Genomic DNA, 21,563 nt, shown 5'->3' with positions numbered 1-21,563 from the left:
AACGCCTGTACAAGCTGTGTGAATTATTCTTCTTTAGCACACGTAAACATTTTCCACAGCTGCTTATTGCCTGTGCAGCTCCATCTGTGTTTGCAATGGCAGGAGATTGCCTTTCCTATGAGCCTTTTGATTAAGACTACCAAATTATTATTCCCTCCAAACAGTGTTTCTCTCCCCACACACACCATTATTTGTATTAAATGCAGTCTCCACAGGAACAAGACGAAAACAACCAAGGTTTTTGTGAACCTTGTTTTCCCCTAAGCCCAAGATCACTTACTGTACTCCACTGATTCTAATTGATTCACTGCATTGCTTGTAAAAAAAATGACAATACACTGTAATTAACTACCTTTGATCATACAGAGGGGTGAAAGCATAACAAATAAGCAAGTGCATTTTCCAGAGTCATGGAGAATGTGATGCAGGAACAGAGACTGAAGAACAGAATGGTAAAATATCACTGGGCCCTGTTAGCTAAGAGGTCCAAAAGGGATGCTTGCTCAGTAATGCCAATCATCAGGCCCCAAAGCCAACCTATCCTATTACATCTCGCATTCTTAATATAGTACTAGTTAAAACACACTGTTTAGTACAGAATTGATACTACACACTAAGGTATACCCTGTGCACTACAAGTGCATATATAAACAACCAAGCAGGATATCCACTATCACAAATGGTCCAGGACCCCTCTGTATTACACCAGTCCTTTGCAAGCAAATTTTACTGTGTTATGGCGTTACAGTTAGCACATACAAACTGTAAGGAATGTTCCTTGGCGTTATAGTTAGCATGTGCTGTGAGCAGTCGCATGTTAATGGTTAATGCTCTAAGGCAGGGGTTTTCAACCTTTTTTAGTAAGTGTACCCCTGGTGGCCGGATGTGGAGCAAGGTGGTGGGGTGGCAAGCAAGCTCCCCCTCACTGTGTCCAGCTGGCTAGGTGGTGCCTGCACGGTCTGCAGAGGGGCGCTGCTGCCCTCGCCCTGCCCCAGCCCTGCTCCTGGGAAGCGGAGGCGTGGGGTGGTGGGTGGCAGTGCTCTGTCCCTACCTGCCTGCATGTACCCCCTAGGGCCCTCCCAGGTACCCCCGATTGACAATCCCTGCTCTAAGGCAGGGGTTTTCAACCTTTTTAATAAATATACCCCTGGCAGCTGGATGCAGACCAGGGGGGCGCGGGGTGGTGTTGAAGGGAGGTGGTGCATGGCCGGATGCAGAGGAGGTACACTTATTAAAAAAGGTTGAAAACCTCTGTGCAGCCTGCAGAGGGGCACTCTCCTTCCTCCCCCCCGCGTGCGCGCATGTGGGGCAGCGGTGGCACAGGGTGTTGGGTGGAGGCGCTCCATCCCCGCCCATCTGAGTGTATCCCCTAGAGCCTTCCCAAGTACCCCCAGGGGTATGTGTACCCCCTGTTGATAACCCCTGTTCTAAGGGGCAAGGCTCTAACTTACTGCTAGAGGGTTGCTAAGTGGGGGTGCGACTAGGAGCTGCCAACTTTGATCCGTTCCTACCCTACTTACTCCAGGATCAGCCCTCTGCCAGCCTGAATTGAGCCCTGCTGCCCCCAGCAGTCTGAACTGGGCCCCCACCTCACCCATGCACCTCCCCCCCAGGTTCCCCACTTGCCTTCAGGGAAGCAGGGGTCTGGACTCAGTCTGGAGAGCTGCAGCAGCCTGGCAGGGTCTTCCTCCCTACCTGCTCCTGGGCTCCCTTCCCAACCACCCACGCTCCCTCGCACATCCAAATGCAGCCCACATACCTTGCTGGGCCCCACGGCTGCCCGCTCACTTGCCAGAGAGGTTTCTTCACGGTACATTTCTGGATGTACATTGTTATGGAAAAACGAATGGAAATAACCGTGGCCACAGTCTGTTTTAACTTATTTCCATTTAAACTGGGGTATCAAACTCATTTGGCTCCACTGACTGGATGAGTGGCATGGGGCCAGCCCATAGGGCAGATTGGCCCAATGGACCACCCACTGCACCACACGCAGCACCTGCATGGGGCCTGTCCAGGGCGTGCAGTGCATGTAGCACCTGCTCCAGGACCCACACTGCACACAACATACATCTCAGATGGGCTAAGGCAGGCATCACATGTGCTGTGGTTCCCACACCAGCTGAGGAGGGCACAATGCATAGCACATGTCCTAGGCCCTGCACATGCAGTCGGTCTGGTGCACATCATGTGTAGCATATGAGTCAACTCTAAAACACAAGGACAGCACCAGGGGCCAGATGCTGGGTCTCCACAGGCCAGATCCATGGGCCAGTTCTTTGACACCTCCACTTTAACCAGTATACCCAGCATGGCTCCAAGTTTTTCTAAATATGCAAAGAGCATTCTAGGCATATATCCTACAGTGTGATGTTCTGTTGGTAGGTTCTATGCCTTCAGGGATTTTTCTCATAGCATACTTAGAGATATCTGCCACTGAAAATGGTTGGCTTAGCCAAGAACCAGGGCATGCTACTTACGGTAAATATTTTTCCTATGGTGATCCTGGGTTCCCCCTGCATTGGCAGGTAGCAAACCAGTTGCCCTGTGCACCCAGCTGGGAGTGCCAGTTTGCTGATCAGCACGCTCATCCTTAAAATGAACATGTGGGCAGGCCATGATTGACTGGCCCTCCCAGACAAGGGCCCCAGGGCTGGGAGCACCAGTAAGCTGATTAGTACTCCTAACCTTGAGAGTATATCAGAGCCCTTGGCTCCGACACACCCCAGAGGCTGAGAGAGCCAGTTTGTTGATTGGCCTGGTTACATGTTCAATTTAAGGTGAGAAGGGAAACAGCTATGACATTATTACACACATTTTGTATAATGACTGTGGCTTATTCCCTTTTTAAATGCACCATTAATTGCATAAATGTGTGGCCAGATTACTACTTAAAATGGGATTAACTGGTTAATCACATAAGTGTAACATCTGCCAGAGACATCAAGAGAGAACATGCAGTTACTCCAGCTGGAAGAAGAGCTATCCGGGTACAGAGCATACCCTATCACCTTCAGAAGTTCAGAAGAAAATAACCCAAACAATCAGATGCATTATGGGGAAGGTTTCCTCCAGCCCCTCAAGCATGTTGCACTGGTCCCTGTCTGAGGCAGAATACTGCACTAGATCTCAACTGGGGTGATGGGAGGCCCCTTCAGGACTGCTGTAAGAGCAGCAGCCAAGTAAAACTTCCCTATCCCCCTGCATTAGGGCTCTCTAATCACCCTAAACCAAGCAGCTTTGCCTCATGCTGTGTAGCATTTCCTGGTCTGGTGACCCTATGCTCCTCCCAGGAACAGGTGAAGGTGAAACTGTCCCGTTTGCTTCTGTTAATTTGGTGGAAGAGCGTAAGGGGCATAAGACCAAGTAGGGCTACTCAGCAGTTGGAAAGCTGTAAAACAAGGGAGCGCGCAGACATGGCACAGCCCTTTCCAGGCTGGCTGTGCAAAAGCCCATGAGGCATTTTCATTTGGACGCAGCAGTATGCGGCTGAGCAACATTAAGGAAAGCTGAGGCAGCAACAGTGGTTCTCAGCTGGGGATGCTGCCACATTCAAAAAAGCAGAGGTAGGGTACCACAACCCTGAAAGGTTGAGAACCACAAATGAACTGATCTGAACTAACATATTAGTTCAGGGGTGCTCAACCCCCAGCCTGTGGTCCAGACTTGGTCCCCATGGGCCATGGCCCTCTGCACTAGATCAGGTGCACAGGGTGGTATGGGGCCTGATCCCAGTGCACAGAGGTAGGGGGGGCCCTACAGCCCAATCTCTGCGCATAGGGCCCAAGCCCAGTACACAGGGTTGAGCAGATGTGACAAGGAGCCATATCCCAGCATGCGGATGCAGCGTAGGGCTCAATTCAGGCATGCAGGGCCAGTGGAGGCAACACAGGCCCCAATTCAGTCTGTGGACCAGCCTCATGCCACTCACCTGGCCTGTGGGGCCAAAATGTTGAGCACCCCCATACTAGACAGAACAGTCTGCATGGTGCAGGGCACAACTGCAAGCAGACAGTTGTGCTGCCATTATCAGAGAGCCAGCGTTTGGGTTCCAAGTTTGCTAAAGCATTCAGAAAGCAGCAGATGCAGTCCTTGGGAAGCAACATTTTAATCGCTCCCAGGTTTCACCCCTCGATATTTGGAACAGCATCTCATCATCCTCTGCCAGGAAAAAAAATCAGATAGTAAATGAAAACTATGCCAAAAGCCTGTTTCCACATGAATTCATTTTAATGAACCAAATATCAAGTGAAACGAACACCTTGCAGAGAGAATTACACAAGTCAAGTTCTTGTTGCTCCCAATAGCAAAGACAGTGAGGGAGGGAGGACAGCTGAGGGCAACTGGGTGGGGAAGGAAAGAAAGTGAACTACAGTAGGAAGCACCTATTTCCCCCCCAAAAGGCCAACCAAATCATTTAGAAATTAAAATAACTGCAGGTGTTTAAAATAATCTTTCCATTAAATTGATAACCCAATTGGTCCAGACAAGGTCAAGAAAGTAAACAAACAATCCCAGAAAGGGATGGCAGCAAATCCTACCAAACTGTGTTCCAAAGCTCTCCTCAGATAGTTTCTGAAATAGCTTCAATAACCGTAGGGAGCAGTGAAGAGGAGGTGGCTTTAGAGATGAGGGGGATCTCCCCCAGTGCCTCAGCTTTTCCCCAAGGTGTTGGATTCCCCTCCCAGGCCCTCATTTTTTCTTTCCATGTTCACTGTGCAGCAGGGGTCACTCTCAGTGCTTCTGTGACTTCTTTAATCCCATGACTGTGAAAGTAGCAGCAGTCAGTTTCTCGTAGACTAGGAACATAAGTGCAGCAGTGAGGACAGTCTGCAGAAGCTTCGCTTCAAGTCCTTTGTAGAGTCCCACTAAGCCAAAACGCCTAAGAAACAGGTTGGACAGATGTAAGAAGTTTTCTCAAAGACACTAGGGTACACATGAGAAGTGCCAGATTGATAGCTCTGCAGACTGACCTTCTTCATCTATCCCTGAGAAACAGTTAAGGCACGAGTAGAGTAGGTTATACTTCCCACATGCACAAACTCACATGAATGTATTACACCCTTGGTTTGGAAAGGTAAGTCAGTCTCCACAATATACTCAATTATTTAGTTTCAATGCAGACTGTCAGCAAGGAAAGCAATTACAATGCAGGTATTTGCCCTTTAGAAACTGCGCTTATATTAATTTCACACAGGTTGAGCAACCAGCTAATTAATGTTCCTAAAACAAGTGACCTCCAGCAACTACTGACACATCATGTATCTAAGTAAAGCTAGAAGTTAAATTGAGCCTCTCTTGTCTCCTTCCCCGTTGTAGAGAGGATAGGCACTGCATGCAAAAAAACTAAACTTTTTTCTAAGGGAGTGAATGAGCTACTGCCTACAGATGTACTTCACACTGGCTGACATGCATATATTTGCTTTGCTAGTGGTTGCTTACTTCCTTGTACTTGTTTTGCAATACTCTACAAGAGAGAGGTGGAGCTGAGTTATGAATTCAAGTAGGTTGAAACAAATAGGGTCAGGTCCAACCCAAGCCTGTCAGTGTATTTAAGACACCCCCAATCTTTTTATTTGTGCATGTGAAGCATTAATTAAGGTTAAGAAATGGAAAACTCACTTTACTCTCTGTCGCAGAATGTGGAGAACATTCTTAAGACTGCCTAGTGTCCGATTTTCTGGGTTCAATCGGTGTCGTCCAAACTGAAAGGGAAAAGAAAGGAACAGTTGATCATTTGTTGAAATTCCTCTTAGCCATACTCCCACTGCCAGTTTGAGAATCCTAATGAATAGGTAAGATATGAAGACGCCACTAAAATGATCATTTCCAGGATTAATTATGCTCTCAAAGATGTCAGTCAATGCATCAGTATGGTTAACACTTTTACTGAAGTTAATTTTATTAGATTTTATACCTCCAATAAAATTGCATGCATTTGCTACATGTGAAATTTCATTGATTTTATAGCCCAGTTCAGCCCCCGAAAAAGCATTACAGTGTTGTCAGTTAGCTTTCAATCACTCAATTTAAACCATTCCAATATTCAAGATGCATCTCTACTTTCATCGCATCTATCCTGCCTGCTTATTTACACATGGAATTTTATACAAGCTTTTGTACCATCTGCTACTTAGCTCTGCTGTGTCTGCTTCTCTTCCAGAGGTCTGAGGAAGGGTCCTGTGATACCCCAAAAGCTTGCCTATGTCTATCCCAACCATATAGTTGGTCCAATAAAAGATATCACCCACAAGCATTCTTGCCTCTCTAGTATTCAAGATTATTTTTATACACATCCTGAAGGGTTCATCTGGGACCTGAAAGTCAAACTGAGTTCCTTCTGACTTGTGCATCAGCAGAACAGATTATGCCTTCATATCAGTGCAGACCAATATCATTGGTAGAAATGCATGAGCAAAACCAAGAGCAGAACTGAAGTCTGGAACTGGAACTTATGGCTTCTCTGCTTAGAGAGGTTTGTGCAGAATATTTTTCCATAGGTACATTTTTATGAAACCTTAACAGAAATAATCATGTCCACACAGTGCATACACAGTGCATACTGTGCAGTAGCTCATTACTACTGTACAATAGCATTGCAAGGCACGAAGCGTCACGCAACACTACTGTGCAGTAGTAATGAGCTACTGTGCAGTCAGTGTCACCAAAAAGCTGTTTGGGAAAGCTACTGTGCAATAACTCCTATTACTGGGCAGTCGCTTAGTACTTGTGTGTGCAAAAACTAAATGTCAGTGTCTTGTGTAGACATGGTCAGTCTATGTCAACTTATGTCCCTTTGACTCAATACACTCAGCATGGCACCAACTTGTTAAAAATATATTTCAGAGCATTCACCATCTGGAAGCTCACCACCCTTGATTACTACCAATCAATAGCTAACCATTTTGGAATTACTAGATTAGTCTTTGCAACCATTGTTTTTGGAGGCCCATGTTGCTATGAAGGAAATGCCAATTCTCCAGATGACAAAGCTAGGCAATGTTTAGTAGTGACTGATGGGAATCCTCCAGGTGACAAAACTGGGCAATGTTTAGTTACTGATGGGTTTGCATAGACCACAGAGAGGGCCCTTGGGTGAATTTTTACTCCCCATCCCAGACTTCAGCATTCATCACACACAAAAAAGTGCCTCTCACTAATGCTTCAAAACTTGAGTGATCACTGTGGACAGTTCACATACATGGACACAAGGGCACCTGTGAATGACCTGGACACTAGAATCCTTAAAATTCAGGCTTATTTTCTTCAAAGGAAAAGGGTACTCCTGCTCCCAGGACCACTGTGGACATGAATGGGCTTGGCAATTTCTCCTGTCATTGTACAAGACCCAGTTAATTCACTGCTTCCCTGAGTAATGCAGCATTTTACTGGATTCTTGGACAGGAGAAAGGAGCTGTTTAATTGTACCTTGATTTGCAAATGACATCAGCATGTCTACGTGGAAGGCTGAAAGGGAAACAGAAGGGCTGGATGCCATTTGTGACAACAAGGGAGCATACTTCATGAGCATGTGGAAAGCAGAGGTGCAAGCTTTTACATTTATGTACAACCAGAAAAACTGCCTCTGCACACTGCAGAAACTCATCAAGGCCACAAGGTCAGATGTCACATGCTCCTACTTCGAACCTAGACACTAAACAGTGATTCGCAACCAGGTTGCCCCAAGATCCTTTTAAAGGTGCTGCAGGGTGCAGATCAACATTAGCACCGTTATGTCTGCAAATACCTACATGATTCACAAGACAAATCCCATGATTTCAAATAGGAATCCATAGCAAAAAAAACATTTTGGAACCTACTGGGGTCTTTCTGACTTCACAGTGAAAGAATTGCTCTAGCATTTTTCCATAGTCAAAAAAAAGTGTGAAAGTGAAGAGCTGGCATTTTCTGAAATGTGCCTTGAGCCTAACAAAGGGGATGCTGAGTCTAAAAAGATTGAGAACTACTAAACTAAAGCACTGAAATAAAGTTTTTTACATTGCATGAAGATTTCATTAGTCTGCGCCTAAGGGTTTCACAAAATGAAATGTTGCTTGGTTGTCTTAGTTGTTTTTACACTCAATGCACCACATGTATGGAAAGGGCACTTTAAAAAATACATATGAATGAACATAATAATCTACAGAAACTTCATTAAAAAGTAATTTTTACTGAACATCCAAGTACAAGGAAGTTTAGGTAAGATATTAAGAAAAACTCTCACTAGGAGGGTAGTGAAACACTGGAACTGGTTACCCAGACAGGTTGTGGAATCTCTACCCTTGGAGGTTTTTAGAGAAAGCCTTGGCTGGGATGATATAATTGATTCTGCTCTGGCAGGGTGTTGGACTAGATGACCTCCTAAGGTCCCTTCCAACCTTCGTTTTCTATGATACTGCATATAAATCTTTACTGAGCATCACGGTGCAAACTTTAAACCAGTGGAACATTAACCATGCCATAAAAAAGCAAACAACACTGCAGATACCTCAAGTGTTACGTACACGTTTGCCCTATTCTGGTCACAAATATGTGGAGGTTTGGGATTCCACCTGTTAACCTTGCTTTGGAGCAGAGAATGACCAGGGAAGAAATTCTGGCTTGTAGCTGCAGATGTGAAGATAACATCCCAGTGTTCCCCATTCCTGTTTCAGAGCGTGGTGGAGGTGTGAAGTCCCTGCAGCAGGAACTTGGGTAAATGTACTGCTGCTCTCAGTAAGCACTGCTCGCTGCAAGTTGTAGGGCGTTGCTAGCCAGGACTGTGGGTCTGCGCTGGAAGATTCCACGAAGTGGGTCACTTCTGCATCAACTGCGAGAGATGTTTCTGCTTGCCCCTACCTTCTATCTCAACACAGTTCCTTATGAATTGTCTATCCCCCTTTCTCTCATAAAGAGACCTTCTCCTACACTCCCCTCTGGCTTCTGAGCCCCATTCTGGCACTCTGCACAGGTCCCCAAACATTTAAATCTCATCTTCCTATTCCTGAGCAAAAACTCTGTCAAGTTCTCTAAATCAATAATGCTCCTGTCTGTGGAGACAATGGCACAGCAGGAGCAGAAGCTGAGAAAGAATGGCTGTACTTACTGATTTCAGTCTCACAATACCAATAATAAAACGTTGCTTTTTCCCCATACTCTCTTCTTAGGCTGGGGTGGCTTAGCTATCGTAAGGCTTTTTCCATCTTCTTTCCTCCTTTTATATCTAAGCTCAGTATAATCATAGGTAGGTAGTGGGCTGGGGGAACAGGTTAACTGCACATCAGCGGATCAGTGGCATGGGCGGTTAAAGCTTTGATTTGGGCAAGTGAGGGACGCAGCAAGAGGCACACTAGTGATTGCACATGCATCCCCTGGAGAATGTTACTGTATCACCAAACAAAAACATAAAAAATGTCTTATTCAGAATGACAAAGGGCAAACCAAAAAGCCATGCAGCAATGATATTCATTGGAATGGAGCACCACAAAAGCTACCATGCAAGTGGATGGGCAGGCAGCACTGCATGTCAGATACCCCTAAGATAGCCACAGTACAACAAGGGTCACTAAGCAGAGCGCTATCTTCGCTTAGTGATTTCTTTTAGCAGTGGGCGACTGGCACAAGGCCTACAGCAAACAAAACAGACTTGAGTAATAATAGTTCTGAACTTATGCAGTTAATACTGGCAGCTTGGTTAAAACGCCTGTTGTCATATCGACACCTTTTAAAATGTACCATTTTGGAAACTAAATCTTAAACTAGGGGTCGACCACCTGCGGGGGATCAGAGGTATGCAGCTACACTGTGGTGCCCATCCCCTCCTCAGTGCCCCCCTCTGCAGGCCTCCCTGCTTCTCTCTTGTGCTTACCCTTGCCACAGGATTTCCCCCTCTCCATTTGCCATTGGGGATGAGGATTAATATTAAGTAAGCAAAAGCATCTTAGGCACTCCAGGGGTGGAGATTTGAAGTTCTTGGCAGGGGCCTGGGTCACAAGCTGTGGCCCACAGTGGCAAAAGGTTACCAACCCCTGCCTTAAACTGTCAGGGTGGTAGGAAGCTAAGGGTATTACTACACTTGAGAGTAAAAAGACTTTTTATATGGTTTTCTTTCTCTGCGCCTGCCATGTGAGCCAACATGCCTACAGCACAGTCTGACCCATCAAACTGGATCAGGTGGGACAAGTAGTGACTGACTGGGGGGAAGATCAAACTCTGATACTTCAAAGAAATTAATGCTGTGGTAGTTTACCTTCTACAAGCACAGTCACAAGTTTGAACATGTAGTAATGGGAGGGGTAATAGTTAACTGAAAGAGAGCAAGGGGAGTCCTTTTTTGCTCAACTGGGGAGAGATGCAAAGAATTCAATAAAACCACACACACTACCAAGCTTGGAGGCCGCTTCTGAGCACACTACAGGTGCGAAGTGGATAGAAGCTGGATAGGCATAAAGAGGCCTTACTGCACATCTCGCCCTACCAGAATGGCAGCTGCTGCTGGTTATGCAGAATAAAGAGTTAAAACTATGCAACTGAAAAGAAACACAGCACCTAACACTTAACTGACAGAGGTTTCCTGCACATAGTTTCTGAAATCTAGGCACATCTTTTCATTGGGGTCTAACTTTGGGCTCTTGTAGGGGCAAGTCCAGGAGAGTGCAGGGGGTGCAGTTGCAACCACTTTCAGCTACGTGGGGCGTGCACAGTAAACTCTGAGCTCAGTAGCTTGTCAGTGGAACCCAGGGGGTGAATGCTGCTGCTGCCTGCTCCTCCATCCCTTTGCCTACTACCAAATTTGGTGACAGGGAAAAGAGAGGCAGGAGCAGTGGTGTTCTTCCCCTGGGTTTCAGAACTGCTCTGACAAGCTGATGAGGTCAGAGAACTCACTGCACATACACTGCACAGCCAAAGTGAGTATGGCTACACCCCCCTTCCTCTGATGCTGGATCCACTTAATGGCTCTTGCATGAAAAAGACACCTGGGCTTCCTGGAGAAATCTTTTCTGCAGAATCCATGATCTTTTGGATATGGTCAATAAGGTCCACAGGATACTAGTGTTAGTGGTGCTTGGCCAAAATCTAGCCTTAGTTCAATGACAGCTGGGGCAGTACTTGGAGTGCTGCAAGAGGTCTTGCTGCTTTTGCTTTTTAAATAAAATCTGCCGGAGCTCCTTTCCTTTGTCATCGCACTGAAACATGTTCCAGCAGACAACCTTCTTCTCAATTTGCTTTAAACGAACACTTAGATCTTGGTAGTCCTAGGGCTGCTAATAAAACAAGACTAGACGATAACCTCTCCCAAGGCTGGAAACAAAAAGGCATGACTTCTGCACTAGATCCACAAGGCAAAGGCTGCTAACAGGCTGAAAGGGATTAGATGTGTAAGTGGGGTACAGGCTGGAAATGACACAAGGTAAACGATCAACTTCAAGCAGCAGAAGGCACACAAAAGGTAAACTAAAGTTTGATGTGAAGCAATGCAGTGCATGATAGCAGTAGAAGGACTGCCAGATACAGGAAAGATCATCCAAAACACAAACATATCCACAAAAAAAAGTCTAGATTAACTCATCCCAAAACAGGCTTAATCCACTCTTAAAGCTGATCATCTAATTTGCAAAATTGGCAGATAAATTCTGAGAGAACTGTACTGGGTGAACACAAGGCAATTAAATCCAAATAGAGCTAATGCAATCCCCCTGCCTTGTATGCCTTAAATAGACAACTGCTGAGTTCTTAAATGAAGCAGTGGCAGCCTGGATCAACCCATCTTAGGTCTAAGGCAAGGCCAGTGCTTTGAGCACAACCACTGCTGCTACTGCTATCACTTCTCCCTGCTGCCTGGGCCATGGTACAGAACAGGTAAGACCCGATCCCCAAAGCTTGCGAGTCTTATGGTGTCAGCCCCTGCTCTACAGTGCTAATAACTTATTTTTGCTCTTAGAGTAAGCAAACATGGCTCTGAACTTGGGGACTGGGTTTGCTGGATAAAAAGATTTTATTTCATACAGGCATGTTCAGACACTAGAAACACATCTTTATAAAGTAAACAGAAGTCAAAATACTTTTATTTATAATATTGGTTTTAGATAGTAGGGCAAAAATCTCTTTTAAAATCAAATTTGTATTGAACTCATTAGCCTGACAAAGGGTTTTTGAACCCGAAAGCTTGCTTAATAAATATTCTCCAACTATTTGGGCTGGTCTAATAAAAGATATCAAATTCACCCAAGGAACCTTGTCTGCCTATTCAACTCATATGCATTTTTCTTCTAAAAGACCATTTAAAATTAAACTTAATATGATAAATATATGTTAAAGCTAAAATTATGATCCATTTCAAAATTTAAATAAAATATAAAGCAGTACGTTTCCTGTCAGCATCAAAACTACTGAACTAGTGAACCTGGAGACAGCTGAAGCACTAAAGCAGATTCGAACATCAGAAATCACTTCTGCAGAAGTACAAATAATATCTTTTTCCTTTCAGTTTATTAAGCTGATTTATTTCAATAACTAATTAATGGAAAAGCTAATTAGGAAACTTTCTTTTTTCCATTTCTAAACTAAGAAACAAATAAGGTCTATAAAAAGACCTGAATTCTAAAATCTTGAATATAGTAACCAAAATAAATCATTTCAATTCCCTCACTAAAAACATTTCCTTTGGTTAGTAAGTCAGTTGTAAAAGGCAAATATTTCTTCTACCGTATCCAGTACATTTAAGCTTATTAAAATATATGTTAAAATGTACAGAAACAGGATTTAAATTAATTCCAATACCCATCTAAAGAGCATGACATACATAAGCAAAAAAATCATTTAGTAAAGAAATGCATCAGATACCCTTATCAGACAAAAGAAATCTGCATATGTATCATACAGTATATAGTTGCTTAAATGTCCATTGATACAATGTAGGCTCCTGATTAGCAAAGAAAAGTGCCAAATGTAATATAAAGTTATATTTATCAACATGTTTTAATGACTACCAACCAATGAGAATAAATCATGCTTCAAGGACAAAATTAAATTGCAAATGCAAAACAATTATTTAATCTTTGTTTTTAATCAAAGCTCAAAGCTACCCGCTCATTCAAAAGTTAGCCATTTAATTAATTTTGATTTGAAATCAAAACCACCTGCTTTGTTATGCTACTAATATCAACAAGTTGAACAACCCAAACTAAGATAATTATATTACTTGCTGCAGGATGTATACAAATTGCTTGCAGGGATCAAAATACATGCAACTCCTGCTTAGCGCTCTTAATTGGTTCCTGAAAAACCGAGCATTAAGTGAAACGAGCGTTAAGCAAAACCGGAAGTATTTGATGACCCAAGCTGGTGACTGTAATTGTTTTTAATGACCTAAGATGGCAACCATGACCATTATAATGAAACTCACTGAGTGCTAAGTGAAATCAGGTATCAATTTCAAGTGAGCATTATAGCGAAATAGCACTAGGTGAAACAGCATTAAGCTGGGATTGCCTTAAGTGTCTCCATCACTTCACCAATTACTGTAGCATCTTGGGCATCTGTTTAGGTGCATTTGTTAATGAGGGAGCTCGCTTTCCTCTGATTCATTAGATACTAGCTACTACTAACAAGCAATAGTGGCCTGACTGAATCTAGCAAACCCAGTTAATACAATTTGCATTTTTTTTGGTTTAGTCATTTAGAGACAATTTGAACTAGGGTCTTTTTTACCCTAGTATTTTTACCTTCTTTCTAACCCCTATTTCTATTTCAGTGGTTCTCAACCTTTTCAAACTCAGGACACCCTTATTAGACTCAAAGCCCATTGGTAAATGCCATCTCTTAGCTTTCTCTCATTTTTTGATTATGGAAAGATGGAACAATTTTGCTGTTGCAAAAACTCAGGAACAGGCCAAAATGTTTTTGTTACTATGGATTCCTATTTGAAATCTCTGGGTTTATCTTTTGACACATGTAACTTTTTGCAGCACCCTTAAATACAGCACCATGGTTGAGGATCATTGTTCTATTTATATTCAGAGCTATGAATCTATATTCAGAGATATAAATTATATAGACCTTAAATAAGCAGTTTTATGAAAAACAATGCATAAATGAGTAGGATATGAATCTAAATAATAACAACTCTAATAATGATGTACCACTTTGTAAGTTCTCACCACTTAAAATGCCCACAGGTAAAGCAACCAGCAATTTATCATGAAAGTTAATGCCAACCATTTAGCCGCCCCATAGATCACACGATATTAAGTAACAATCATGCCTGATGTGGCCAGCTATTAGACTTCTCTGAAGTTAACTGGATACATTGTTTGTACAAACTCACCCGTAGAATTGACTGTACTGTCTGCATCGGATATGTGATCGTAGTGGCAACTGCTTTGGCTACTGCACCAATGATGAACACATCCAAAGAAGTGAGCTGCTCAAAAGTTTAAGGAAAGGGTTACTTGCATGTAGAAACACATCAGCCAGTTATATAACTTAATGTATTAGAGTTTTTAAAATACTGATGCCCACCACTAGAATATCCATGCACCTTCCACATAACCTCAGTAGCAAAGTCTGCAGCACTTCTCTCTTTTCAGGGTCAAAACTACAAGTAAGCCACCACCTTCATCTTTACCTCTCCCCTTTATTCCTGGACCATAACAGCTACAATATCACCCCAAGGCCACAAGTAAACATAGCTAACATGGAGACATGTTTTCCAACAACCCCTATTCATAGGCTTTTGCGGCCTTCACCCTTTATAGGGAGTAACTGGGATTGCTGAAACCTGTTGGTAAGGGTTGAATGACTGGATCAGGGCAGAAGACAGCACTCTACATTACACATAGCATTGCGAGCTTTAGTTACTGATAATTCAGAAGAATGGAAACTGGAAACTTATGGACCAATGCTCTAACTGAAACATCACACAAATGGAGGTCGGTTAAGGATCGCTCGCTCTGACAACTGATAGGAATCAAAACTCTTGGAAGAGGTGATATCTTTTATTAGACCAAGTAGATATTTGGAGAGCAAACAAATTATTGTACAGCAAAAGCTTTGTTATCTGGCACCCATGGGAAATGGTGGGTACTGGATAACAAAATATGTTGGTTAACTGAGCAGCCCGAACAGGCGCCTTTGCCTGTTTGGGCTGTCGCTTCTCCCGCCGTGTCCGAGGCATCACCACCCCTCCCGCGGCATCACCAACTCTCCTGCCACATTGCCAACCCTCCCACGGGCCCCAAAGGACACGGAGGCAGGCCCCACGCAGCCCGCTATGCCTCAGGTTGTGGGGGCTCAGCAGCACAGGCTGCTTTGCCCCAGGCCATGGGATCCCGCAGAAACCGGAAGTGCCTCAGTGGGCATTTCCAGTTTCACTTTACCTTACAAGCCAGCATGCTGGTTAATAGAACATGCCACCTTGTAAGGTGCTGGTTAAGGAAGCTTTTACTGTATTTATCTGCCTTTTATATTCCTTTCGCCTCTAGCCCAATAAGGCTACAACCTGGATATCTGACAACTGAGGCATTCTTGGTAACATGCACCAGAGGCCTTGCATTGCCATTAGATAAGCAATCCTGGAGTTTTTAAAGATTATGCACAAACTTATTAAACATAAGAGTCATAATGCAGCCATCTAGGAATAGTATGATATACTCCCTCACTCTTCAGTTTAGCAATCAAATTTATTTTAAACTATCAAACTGACAGTTGCCTAGCTGCAAGTGATCACAAATTAGTTTACCATTATATGCAAACAAAATATAGGCCCTATCTCTACTATGCACACACAACCACACACGCATAATGCATCAAAAAAAGCTGATTTCAGCATGCTGAAAACAGGTATGGGCAACACTGAGAGGGAAGAAAAAGTTAAACAAAAATATGAATGAGAATGGGGGTTATTTAATACTGCTTATTTAGATACTCAAACTAACAAATCCACATTCATGTAAGTGGTTTTCTTAGAGTAAATCACACCCCAGTTAAAAGGAGAAGTAAAAAATATTAATTAAAATATTATGTCTAACAAATGAAAAAATGAGGAAGTGGATAGCAAGGAGTACAAATAGAGTTAGAAAATGCAGAAAACTGTCAAGGAAAGCTACAGGTATTAATGATAATGCTATAGCCAGGGGGATTAACAACAATAAGAACATGTATATCAGGAAGAAATTAAATCCTACCAATGGTAGAGATCCAACATTAAATAAAAATAATAAAGTTCTCAGTCACAACACAAAAAAGCCTGAAGTGTCCAATGAACATCTCCATGCTATATATTTTGAAAAAAAACCAGGAGGGTGTATTCATAGCTTTCAGAAGTAAGACCTTCTAATGTCCTCAATGGTTTCCCATGAAATAAAAAAAATATTATTCTTTTAAGACTGGCAGGACCAAATAATTTGCATTCAAGAGCATTACAAGATTTGGCCAAGCTCTGATGTTGATGTTCATTCTAACCAAGTTTGGAATAGCAAAAAAGTTCAAAAGGACTGCAGAAAAGATGATGTGTCAATATTCAAAAAGGTAAAAGTCATGCTGGTTGTTTAGGACAGTTAAATGTAAAATGAATCGAAGGCAAAATCATAAAGCGGTTCATTTTTCCAATGCAATCTGTACAAAATGGTAGCATAATTAATGCCACTCAGCATGATTTTAAAGAAAATAGGCCTTGTCAGACAAACCCATTACTGCTTCCCTGATGCTATTACAAATTTGATTATTCATAAAGATAAATGTGGTGACAATTCTGAAATACACTTACTTAGATCTGAATAACATTCTGATAAAAACTAAAAAAAAATGTACCCTATATTCAATACATTAAAGACTGATGAATAGATCATAAAAATAATTATAAATAAGACAACATCTTCCTCTTGGTGGGAAGGGGAGAAGTGGATAACAGTATTTTTTCTTGGACCAGGGCTATTCAATACCTTTGCCAATGTTCTAAAAGAAAATATAAAACTATTGCTGGTTAAATTTGCAGATGACAAAAAACACGCACACAGCACAAAACCAACTGTGGAGTAGTAAATAATGATGGAGGATACAGCCGCTATACACACCTTCCTGGATTGCTTGGTAAGATACACTGGGCTGTATTAAAATGCAATGCCATATATCTAAGAATAAAAAATGTAAGTTATACTTACAAGATGAGAGAGAGAATCCTGAAATGTGATGATACTGAAAAGAACACTGGGGTAATGACAAATAACAAAATGAAGATGAGCTCCCAAGTGTGATGCTGTATCTAAGAGGGCAAACAAAACTTGGATGCAGAAGAAGGAAAATATTAAGTAGGAGTAGGAAGGTGATGTTACCTCTGCATACAGCATTACTGGGACGATTACTGGAATGTTATGTCCAGTTCTGGTGTCCACACTTGAAGGGGGATGATGAAAAATTGGAGGAAGTTCAGAAAAAAACTGTAAGAATGATTAAAGGTCTAGAAAACATGTCTCACAGTGAGACTTAAGTCGCTCAATATATTTAATATATCCAAGAAAAGGTTAAGAGGTGGATTGATCATGGTCTACAAAATACTTACATGCAGAAATGATCTCTTATAGTTGACAGCTACTTAACAGAAATCAGTGGTTGAAAGCTATATTAAACTGAGCATTAAGGTACTTTTTTTTTTTTTTTTTAAAAACAAGTGATGGTGATTCATCACTGCAGCATCTTACCTAGGGACGGGCTGACTCTCCCATTTTAAGTTTTATATCAAGACTGGCTCTGTTTCTAAAGGCATGTTCTAATTCAGGATGTATAAGCCTTGATGTAAAAATTATTTGCCAATATTAGGCATCCCATGTTATGCAGAGGTCAGGCTAAATGATCATAACTTTCTCTATGGCTTCTAAACCTGTTAATCTCACCTGCTGTTGCTTCTTCAAAAGCTTCCGCTTAAAACCTTCATAGAACATGAACTGTATGGCAGGATTGAAAACCAGCAGCAAGGAGGGGAAGGTACCATTCCACAGAGCCAGGACCCCTTCATCTCGTATTATCTGATGAAAAGCATCTGGTAAGGAAGGTGGAAAGATGCAATAAGAATTCTTAATTGTCAGAGCATTAATCATGACCTTAGCAGTCAGAATATTTATACATTTGGAGTATCACCCTGTATTAGGATTACATTGGGAAACGGATAGTCACAGCACTGCTCTTTGGGGTGCAAGCTCTCCATCTTCCAACCTAGTTGGCAAATTCAGGGACGAAGATGGATAGAACAAAGGTTTAAAAAAATCTATCACATTGTGTAGCTTTTCTCCTTCTTTTACATAGGCCTAACATCTCTGGAATAAGAATATCTCTGAGATGCTTACTGCTAACAGCATTCTTCTAGATGAGCCCTATTCAGAGATCTGTTCTGTTTTCTATTTCATTTTAACCAGCAGGCCACATAGCAGATGATTGTACACTTAACCTTTCTCTCTCTCTCTCCCTCTCCTTTAACTGGAAGCTGACTGGAAATGCCATCTCTCAGTCAATGTCTGCCAATGATAGAATTAAGACGCAGAATCAAAACTTAACCATTTGTTTCCCACCCCCAACTAATCTCAAACAAGCTACACAGTATGAAAATTAATTTTCTATATTTCAGTTGGCTCAATTCTGAAACACCTCTAACAAGTAATTGGGTTTCAAGAAGCAGGAACCCAGAAAGTTTAAAAATTTGATCTTTCTCCACTCAAAAGCACAGATCAGAACAATCAATTGGAATGCAAAATCCTTATGGAGAGAATCTGTTGTTCAGTTAATAACTCTGGATCAGTTACAAGATCACTTGGCCTGTGCCAAATCCAGCACCCACTCTAGCCAGTCTGGGACCTGTGCTGCTCATAGTGCCTGCCTTGGACCAACTGGAGCAGGTGCCATGAGTGCTGGATCCAGCATCTGGGTGGTGGCAAGGGGGGCTGGACTGACTCTGTGCAAGTGCTATGTGTGGTGCATCCTGGGACATGCATACCTGGACAGTCCAATCCCTGCCACATGCCGTCTGTGGGTCAGCATGAGACATAGGGCTAGCACCACGGACCAGATGATGTGACCATATCTTTGACACCCCTGGGACAAACCTTTTACGGTTCCAGAAATGTGGTGCGTCTCAGGGCCTAGAGCAGGGGTTGGCAACCCCTGGCACACATACCGAGCGTGGCATGCGAGGCCATTTTGCTTGGCACACCACAGCCAGCCCCGGCTCCGGGTAGCTGCTGCCAGCGATGGAGCCCAGGCTGCTCCCAGCAGGGCCTGCAGCGTCCCAGCTACCTGCTGGGAGCAGCTGGGGATCCCAGCTGGCAGCATCTCCCGCTGGGGTGGCTGCAGCCTGGAGGCTCTAAATAGCTGTGCCGGGCTCCCGCATCAGCTCTGCACTGGTGAATGCAGGCGCGCCTCAGAGCGGGTGGTGGGGGAGGGGGCTAAGGCAGCGTAGCCCCAGTCTCTCCCCCGCTCCGGGCCAGAGGTGATGAGCCCGGCACAGCTGTTTGTAGCCAGCCCGGGCTCTGGGCAGCTGCAGCAAGCAGCAGGCAGAGTGCAAAGAGCTGCACCGGGCTCATCACCTCCATGCCAGGAGCAGGGGAGAGACTGGGGCTGCGCTGCCTCAGGCCCCGCCCCCACCGCTTGCTCTGAGGCGCGCCTGCACGCACCAGTGTGGAGCTGATGCCAGAGCCCAGCACAGCTGTTTGGAGCCTTCCAGCTGCAGCTGGCCCTGGCTCTGGGGAGCTGCTGCCAGCTGGGAGCCCAGGCTGCTCCCAGCAGGCAGCCGGGGATGCTGCAAGCCCTGCTCGGATCAGCCCGGGCTCCAGAAGCTACCCAGAGCTGGGATAGCTGCTGGCAGCCACAGTGCCCAGGCTGGGGGGCAGGGGCTTTGGGTGTGGGGCAAGAGGCACAAGCAGGGCAAATCTGCCATGTACCCCTTGCCCTCATTTTGTTTTTCTGCCATGCTGGCACTCTGGCACCTTCCGAGGTAGGCATCATGGTGTTTTTCGGCACTCCGGACAAAAAACATTGCCTACCCTGGCCTAGTGAATGACAGGCATATCCTGGGAGAAAGGAGGTATGTCTACATGAGACATTTACTGTGCAGTAGACTAATTAGCTGCACTGTAACAATCTTGGCATCTACATGTGTGCCCCTATTAGGCTGGAGTAAATTAATTTACTCTGTAGCAGGATAGTACTTGTAAATACAAATGCTTATAAATACAAGTACTATCCTGCTACGGAGTAAAAAAACAACAAAAAAAAAAACTCTGCAGCAGTACACATGTAGATGCTGCCCCAGTTGGCTAGGGCAGGGAGGTGTTTCAGTGCAGGGGCTGCCTACTGGTTGGCCCCACATTGAAGCACCCTTGTGCCCCAGCCAGCCCCTCCGCAGCACACTGAGCCCGAGACCCCTGCCAGGCGGGGCTGCTCTGCCCCAGCTCAACATGCTACAATCCTAGGCACAATAAACTGCAGAGCAATTAACTCAGGAGTTTATTGCTGTGCATTAATAGGCATGTGTAGCCACATCCTCTGGCTCATTCCTTGCAACAGAAACAGTAGCAGGAAGACCACTGTCTGCTGAATCCTCCAAACTCAGGACTGGAAGAATTCAACTGAAAAGAGGCCAGTTGTGAAAAGCCAATTTTAAAGTCAAGAGATAACCTGAATTGGCACAGCTCCAGAAAAAAGGCCATGCAACACTTGAGCCAAGAAGTGGCCCTGCCCAGCTTATAGCATATACATCTATGAAAGGGACTGTAAAGCTCCTGAATCCAAGGACAATAAGCTTACCTAAACTAGTACACAGGTCCCTAAAGAAGGACTAGGGTAGGGATGGCCAACCTGTGGCTTAGACAGCCTCTGTGTGTGGTACATGGCAGACCAGGGAAGGGACAGGCAGGCAGGGGCAAATAAGGCAGGGAGCAGTAAACAGAGCAGCTGATCAAGTTGGGAAAGGTATTGGAGAGGCTCCAGAGGTGGGGGTAGGGCTAATTTGTGGCACGTACGCCAAAATGGCTGGTCCTCACTGGGCTATGGGATTCCTGCACTTCACAGGAGAGGAGGCCTGTCTGAATTAGCAAATAACCCCCATCACAGAGGATCTTTTCCCAAGTATTCTGGTCTGAGAGTATTGCCAAGGTTCAAGAAGGAATCAAGACCAGCAGGCTTGCAGGTCATACCACCCCACGTGAAAGCATCAAGCCAGTATTTTTTTCCACGAACGTAAAAGTTATTAAGAAAAATGACTGCAGAAGGCACTTACCCACAATGCCCTTGTAGTTTGTTGGTACAATTTCTTCATTTCTAAACTTTGCTCCCTGCAGTTTCAGCCGTGTATTCACAACCCAAAGTGGAGTGGTCAATAGCACATTCACAACCCCTAATACCAATAAAACAGAAGATGGAGAAAAGTGAGCTTTAAAAACAGGACCTAGAAAAGCAGGTATTTTCTTTCCTTAACTTCAGCATATAAAGTAACTCAATTCACACTGCATGGGAAATGGCATTGGTTTCTATACTTCTTCCCTGGTAACACACAGCAAAGGGAATAGTATAGCTTCCCAATGAAAATGGTTTCTGTGGTT

At 43.9% G+C, this 21,563-nt stretch overlaps 1 protein-coding gene across 4 annotated transcripts in view; it reads right to left on the bottom strand.

Annotated features, from left to right (window-relative positions):
- Positions 1-4,211: 4,211 nt before the first annotated feature.
- SLC25A17 (solute carrier family 25 member 17) overlaps positions 4,212-21,563 on the bottom strand; it is a 50,138-nt gene continuing 32,786 nt past the window's right edge. For 3 of the 4 annotated variants that reach the window (XM_059726366.1, XM_006258544.4, XM_014607649.3), the window contains 5 exons: positions 21,242-21,358; positions 17,868-18,013; positions 14,306-14,401; positions 5,623-5,705; positions 4,212-4,882 (listed from right to left, as the gene is read on the bottom strand). In XM_059726366.1, the coding sequence (XP_059582349.1) occupies positions 4,735-4,882; positions 5,623-5,705; positions 14,306-14,401; positions 17,868-18,013; positions 21,242-21,358 (590 nt within the window). In that variant the 3' untranslated portion in view covers positions 4,212-4,734. The remainder of the gene's footprint in view (positions 4,883-5,622; positions 5,706-14,305; positions 14,402-17,867; positions 18,014-21,241; positions 21,359-21,563) is intronic. The other variant, XM_059726367.1, reaches the window with a different exon arrangement.

The sequence above is a fragment of the Alligator mississippiensis genome, chromosome 4, assembly GCF_030867095.1.
Source record: "Alligator mississippiensis isolate rAllMis1 chromosome 4, rAllMis1, whole genome shotgun sequence".
Taxonomy (NCBI): Eukaryota; Metazoa; Chordata; order Crocodylia; family Alligatoridae; genus Alligator; species Alligator mississippiensis.
This window is presented reverse-complemented; position numbering and strand designations above follow the sequence as displayed.